This window comes from Hipposideros armiger, unplaced genomic scaffold (assembly GCF_001890085.2).
Source record: "Hipposideros armiger isolate ML-2016 unplaced genomic scaffold, ASM189008v1 scaffold_1265, whole genome shotgun sequence".
Taxonomy (NCBI): domain Eukaryota; kingdom Metazoa; phylum Chordata; class Mammalia; order Chiroptera; family Hipposideridae; genus Hipposideros; species Hipposideros armiger.
Window position 1 is genome coordinate 333,389 of NW_017732615.1, and position 7,455 is coordinate 340,843.

General features: G+C 37.8%; 1 protein-coding gene across 1 annotated transcript in view; it reads left to right on the forward strand.

Annotated features, from left to right (window-relative positions):
* Positions 1 to 2,608: 2,608 nt before the first annotated feature.
* LOC109377035 (glycogen phosphorylase, liver form-like) overlaps positions 2,609 to 7,455 on the forward strand; it is a gene marked incomplete at its 3' end in the record, with an annotated part of 19,551 nt that continues 14,704 nt past the window's right edge. Inside the window, exons 1-3 of the mRNA XM_019633242.1 lie at positions 2,609 to 2,614; positions 3,895 to 3,996; positions 6,288 to 6,366. Coding sequence (XP_019488787.1) covers positions 2,609 to 2,614; positions 3,895 to 3,996; positions 6,288 to 6,366 — 187 coding nt within the window. The remainder of the gene's footprint in view (positions 2,615 to 3,894; positions 3,997 to 6,287; positions 6,367 to 7,455) is intronic.

A 7,455-nucleotide genomic window follows, 5' to 3' on the forward strand; every position in this document is an offset into this window, starting at 1 on the left:
GCACGGGGCTGGATGAAGGGTTCCTTAGGATGCTTTTGGAAGCACAGAGGGCCATTGTCTCCACCTGGCCAACCTGGGAAAGGGAGGGGGGGCGGGGGGGGGCGAGGATTGAGGAGGACACGGTGAGAGAGCAGCTCTGGCTGCGGCAGTGAGGTATGAGTCTGTATTGGGAGAGGAAACTGGAAAAGCTGGTTGGAGGTATATTGGAAAGGGGTAAAAGACGGATATATCCTGGAGGCAGTGAGAAATACATTAGGAATTTTTTTAATATGTAAAGGAATGAAAAAGAAAAAAATGATCCATAATCCCAGTGCCCAAAACCTTTTGAGCAAAAGGAAGTAAATTCTTGTACTAGGAAACTGTAGCTGAAACAAAGCTTTCAAATGAAAGGTAACCAACCCTTCCTCACTTCAGAGGCCTAGGCCTCTACCCCAGGTAGTAACTGCTAAAATACATCCTTAGAAAACACTTTGTGTATACATATTTTATTGTTATCTTTTTTGTTTGCATAGAGAGGACTGCCCCTTGCATTAAAAGTTATATTTTAAGTTTTTAATCTGGAGAGTGAGATGATGAGTTATATTTTGGAACCTCAACCCCCCCCCACACACACACACACACACACACCTCCATAGCATTTTAGCACCAAGCACCACAGAACACACCTTGTACGTTTCTCCACCTGTGGCTTATCTGGTACTTTCTAGTTTTCCTTGTTCTTTGGCTAGTTTTCTTTTCTTCTCTGGGCCTTCCTTCCCTACTTGAGTGCAGGTATAAGCCAGGTATTCTGATAATGATACACTGGGAATAGAACAGTGAACAAGATTCATTCCACACACATTAATAAAGTATCTGCTCTGTGACAGTCGTTCACCTAAACAAGAGGTCCCTGCCCTCACAGAGCATGGAGTAGAGCCAGTGTGTCCAGGCTCCTCTCCCAACTCCCCTGCTCTCTAGTAACTGCAGATGAATCCCAAGTCTGGATCTCTAGCCTGAATTCTTTTTGAAACTCCATTCCTACATATCTAAGTGCTTGGTGAACATAACCTAGATCTCTTATTTTCTCCGACTCAAATCGTTATCTGTCCCAGTCTTGCCCCATCTTCTGTGTTTCTGATTTTAATGGCATTGCCATCCTGGCAGTCACCCAAACACAAAACTTTAGTCTCACCTTTGGCTTCTTCCTATATTCCCCATTCAACAGGTTGCCAAATTCTGTTCATTTCTGCAGGTTCCGTTGAAATTACTCTCTCTCCTGCAGTCTCACTTCTCTGCCTGATTGAGGCCCTGCCTACTGGTCTGTGAATTAGACTTCTCCGTGGTTACCTTGCTTCCCAAAAGTGGTAAAACGTAGCTTGTGGCTGAGTATGGCTAGCAGACATATTTTGTTTGGCCAGCAAGACATCTTTAAGCAGTTGAATTTTCAGTGCCTCTGGGCAGAACTTGTACACTCCAGTTCTTGGCCCAGTACTTTTCGTTGATTTCTGTGACCTCCATTACACAGATATTTTCTCTGCCTGACTCCTGAAGGTCATTGAGTTTTTAATCCCATCTCATTCTATGCATTGCAGTCTGATTAAGCTTACAAAAGCAGCACATCTTGTCCTCTGCTGAGATATTATCGGCTCCCATTGCCTGCCACAGCCCTTAAACAAGCACTTAAGGCCCATTTCAGACCAGGTGAACCTGTCCTTCCCATCTTATCTCCCATTACCTTCCTGGACTTACTTTGCTCTCCCAGCAGACCAGTGCTGGTCCCATCCATGCTCTGTTCTTTCCAGTCATGGGCCTCTGCCTGCACTGTGCTCTTCATCCAGAAAGCCCTTCCTGCCTGTGTCTCCATGCTTTTGCCTGTCCTGCAGTCTGCTTCAGTGCCACCTGTTCCATATGTCTTCCCAGGAGTACCCAAGTCGTCTGGTTAATGCTAGGAATAAAATTATACTTATTTTTAAAATATTGATTATTATTATCTCTATTTTATCTTTGCATTATTTTTTGAAAATGTATACTTTTTCTAAAATATATATAAATTATTAGTAATAGTGCATGCGTGTAATTTCTAAGGCATATCAGAGATGCAAATATTTTATTACAGGAGTATATACGGTAATCAGTGTTGAGAGACTAACTAAGAGGATGGGGGAGATCTATTTTTCAAGGTCTTACATATCGCTAAATATAAAGTGAGTTCCCCCAAAAAATATTATTCATGAGAAAATAGGAAATCACCTTAAATACATGTCTTTGTAAAGTCTGTCATATAATGAATGAGATGCTCTCTAAATTATTTTTAAGCAGCAACATTTTTTAGGAAGACCTTGAAATATCTTAAAATGTCTTAAGTCCTTGCTAATTTGGAATCATTAAAAGGGAGGCAAAGAAATTTAACAGATATAGCCATTATGACTTCACAATTCCAAGTGTAGGATACATATACTGTATTTATAAGCAAGCTTTTTATAGATCACTAAAAAGTAAAAAGCAATACATAGTGGTTATATTATAGAGATCAGGAAAATTTTTTAAAACTATCCTGATATTATGCAAATGGATATTTGTGACTCAAGATAACACCCTTTCCTGTGATACAGATATGAGGGCACCAGCCATGGGGGTGAGTTGCACTATGCATGCACCCCTTTGGCCTGTGACTACCCAAGAAAGATACCTTTTCCCAACTCACACAAAAATATCCAATAAACTGACAAGGGCCCTAGTGACAGCATTAGAGAAATTCAAACAACTCAGATAAAAATGATGATGGGCTCTGGAAAATATGGTTGTTGACTACCTATATGAGCACTTAAAATTCAGTTATTTCGTAAAACGAAAGTGGGAAACTGAAATTTCTGAATTGATGTTTTCATATAAGGTTTTAAATATATGTATAACTAATGAGTTAAACATTAGAATAGGTTATTTGTTATATTGAACTATGTTTTTATATTTTGAGGTTGACCAAATACTTTTCCTTTTGGCTCTTTTTATTGAGAAATGGGGGCATCCCTAAAATTTGAGGTGACTTTATATTGATGCATTTACAGATTTTTGTTTTGTGTTTAGTGGAAAAGAAAAGGGGAACTGATATGGGGAGAAAGATATTGTAAAAAGAGATGATAAAGTTAATCAACTTTTTTTTTTTAAAAAAAGCATAAATTGCACTTGTATTTTAAAAGGTTTTAGGCAAGTATGACCTTTGCACCTTTTACTTTCGACTCTCATGGTATTTACCTGGCTTTTACTATGTGAAAGGCAGTTTCTAAGTTGATGAAGAAATTGCACATTTTATCAAGAACAAACACCAATAAACCTGAGGTAGTCTTTTGTTATTGCCAGTTCATAGACTTTCTAGAATAAATTTATTTTAAAATAATTAACTGTAACATTACTTATAGTAATCAGTCAAGAAGGAATACTTTCTAGCCTTTGAGGATATCTTGAAGGAGTTAATCTTTGTGTTTCTTGGATGACTTGAGATAGTCACAGCCAACCCCCACCTGAGTCTCATCCTATAAACATTTTGCAAATGAATGATGAGCTATGGTAGTCAGACTTCTGTTTGTCCAAAACATATGCTTAATTCAGGAGGCTCATGAACAGGAAAGGGAAAAAAACACAAAACACTGAACCTGATTAGTTGAATGAGTTTACTTTTTTTCCTCCCTGGGGGTAAAAGATATTGAACTATTTTGCCAAAAATAGGATATAAAATGGTTTTCCCAAAGCCAGTTGTCAGTATGCTTTTATTTAACCCTTCATACATGTATAGGAGTTTCATTTGAACCTGTGTCAAAGTATAATAGTCCCATCTGTTTTTTATTGGTGACCTTGTGTTTTTATGTTGACAAGGTTGGCCTCATAAAGTTAACATGACCTTTCTTTTCTTTGTTTCAGAGGGTTTATTACCTCTCTTTGGAATTTTATATGGGCCGAACATTACAAAACACCATGATCAACCTTGGCCTGCAAAATGCCTGTGATGAGGCCATTTATCAGGTACATTGTCTCCGTATTTCTCTTATTCTCGCCCCTTAAATTTCAAGTTCAGTTCAGGAACTTTGCGAATATAGCACCAAAAAAAATAATAATAAAATAAATAAAAAAGTGAAAAATTGCTTCTATAGATATGGCTATTTACAAATGATTAGATATTAGACATATAAACTGCTAGTGATCTCTGGTTTAAGAGAAACAAAGTTAGAGAACCACTTTTGCCTAATTAGAATTTTCTTTTGCAATCAAAGTTTCTAACAGCATTCCCCAGCAAATTACATTTTAGAAATTAGATCTTAACAAGCCTTTTATAAGGGCTTGAATCCTTGCTATCAGAATCACAAGCTTTACTTTGGACTCCTGTTCTACTTTTTAAAAGTCATCAAAGTTTGACTGTTATTCATATATCAAGGCAATATATGAAAATAATAAGCTCTTAAAATTCCATGATTATACTTTCTCTAGTGCTTAATGAGACGTCAAATATACTTCTTCCTTGAAAGAGGAAGGAGCCTGAGGTCTTAAACCTAATATGCTAATTTGTTTTTATGAACTTATTTAACTGTTTCTCCCCTGAACTTCAGGGATCTCCATATCAAAAACAAATAGTCCTTAACCTTTTTGATGTGGTTGAAAGAAGGAATGGGTATTTGCAAACACCCTTTCCAAATGAGAAACTGTTCAAACTGCTTTTACTTGGTAGGGTATTGTCCCCTCATGTGGTCACCTACTTGTCACTAGAGTGCTGGTTTCCTTCACATAAGTTAGGTAGAGTATTTCCTGTGAAAAACCATTGCAGCTCCCCTCTACTTCCCTTTTATTGTCTTCCCTTGATATCTGTTGAAAATAATATACCTCCCTTGGACTAGCGTATAACCAGATGAAATGAAGTGACCCATGTCTACTAGCTGAAAGTTTATGTCCTACTTTAGACTTATGTTTTTAGAGTTTAAAAAATCCTGAATGTGTTAGCATTAGCAGTTAATTTGCACAGGGGTGCCAGTAAACTTTAGTTAGACCATGGAGCAAATTTGAAAGCCCCTTCAACAATGAACAGAAACAAATCCATTTTTGAACTAGAAGATTTAGTTAATCAAGGCTATATGAAAAAGCAACTTTTGGTATAAGGGTAGGGATCCAAGTAGGTGGCCATGGAAACTGGGGCATCAATTTCAAGCATAGTTACATCACCTTATGCATATGTTTTCAAATATAAAAATTATGTTTCCATTTTAAGTAATACCTAATTTCATGGATTGCATCACTTTCAGATAAGAATGTAGTCATTTCACAACAGACTATCATTAGCCAAGCATGGGCTAGATTATTATCTCTTCAACATAGGACAGGTCATTTAATTTATCTGGCCATCAATTTCCACAGTGTAAGATGAGCACTCCAAAGTGATCTCCAGGGCTGCAGCATTGTGACGTGAATCCACAGTTGTGGTAGGGGCTTCTGGCTGTATAAATCCCAACATTTTGGGGCAGGGAGCTGGCTGGCAACCAGTTGTATCCATCCTCAAAGTCACAAATACCCCTTGGCCTCCTAACAGCCTTTTACCCCAGAGAGAAGTAGATTTTAACCCCATCCAGCTGGACTGTCGGGCTGAGGTTTTCCTGACTGCTATCTGGCCACAGGTCTCATGGACAGTGACTCACTAACTGCTTTTGGGTTAACAACCATTGACCCTACTGAGTAAATATGTTGTGATCATGAAAAGATGAACTTTACTCCATCCTGGGAAGTCTAACCTCATACTTTTATTTTAAAAATCTGTCAGCCCAGTTAGTGTCAGCTTGGTACTGGACTATTTCTGAGGTTTTATCCTGAAAGCATAGAAAAATAATTTTAAGAAATAGTAGTAGATAACATTTATTGAGGAATATCTGCCTGGGAATAATTCTGAATTGTTTGTATAATCTCATTTAATTCACAACCACCTTAAATGAGGTACATACTATTATCCTCATTTTTTAAATAAGAGAAGTGAGACATAGAGAGGTTTAGTAGCTTGCCCAGGATCACATAGCTGTAAAGTAACAGAGTCAGTATTGGATATTTAGAGCCCACACTTCTCTCCAAGCTGCTGCTATACCATCTCGAACAGTTTACATCTGCAGTCACCAGCATCTCCATGTGCATCCGATGCCAGAACAGGTTGCAAGGAGCTGACAGGATTGAGCACACGTATGAACCTGGGCACCTGACCCAGAGCTTTAGGAAGTGACGGTTCTCTCTGAAATGGCCTGCATTTGCATCCACATCAAGTATTGTTTTCCTTTCGTCACCAGCTTGGATTGGATATGGAAGAATTAGAAGAAATTGAAGAAGATGCTGGGCTTGGCAATGGTGGTCTTGGGAGGCTTGCTGGTAAGTGACATGGTTAGTGTGTTACAGTGTCTGGCCAGCTGATGCCTTCTCAGATGCATGACCACGCTAAGAAGAACCAGACAGACTACCTAGGAGAAGTGCAAGGCATGACTTGGTTACAGATATATTTGGTTTTGAGTTTGCATGGCGGTTTGACCATTTCTAAACAAACAGTAGAGAAGGGAACTTGAACAAAAGAGACATTGCTTAAAACCCTAAAGTTAACCAGATCCTTCCTGTGCACTGCGTGTTTCCACAGGGGCCCCTTTACTTCACTGTTATTTGTTCACAGCTTCTCAATTCACATACTTGTGTGGTACGACCTAAGTTGTTGAGCCATTGTGTTGTTGTCTTGTGTGCTTGATACTTTGCGTTTTGATTGACTAGTAGGTAATGATACACTTCTTATGTTATTGGTATGATTTAGTTAATTAACATTCCTTTTTTGTATGGATGCAATTTGAGTGCTTTATTCAGGAAATGATTTTTCAACAAATATAGAGGAATACATTAAAAATATAACATCAACTCCTCCATTAAGTTAAAAATATGCATCCCTGTGACCAAGCAATTCTACCCCCTGATATCTAACCCTAAAGAAACACTCAAACTTGTGCACAAGGAGGCATGTGAAGAATTGTTACAGTATTATTTGTAAAAGAAAAATATTAGAAATACCCTAACGTCCATTGATAGAAGAATAGATAAATAAATAGTGGAACATCTATGGTACAGGATAATATGCAGCAACCAAAAAGGATAAAATTGCTCTGTATGTAATTCCCTGGATAGAGCTCCAAAAGGGGGAAAAAAAAACAGTTTGCATTAAAAGCCACACGGCATGCTACTCTTTATGTTTTTAAAAATTAATATTTCCTGTGAATATATATATACATATACATGTATGTAAATCTACAGAAAAGTCTGGAATTTGAAATACTAAACTGTTCCCTGTGATCTTCCCTAGAGAAGAGTGCAGAATTGGGGGTGGCAATCAAAGAGGATGCTAATCCTGTCTGTAACATCTTTAATCTTTTTACAAGGAGGATGTATTAATGTATTACTCTTGAAATTTCATAATAAAAATGT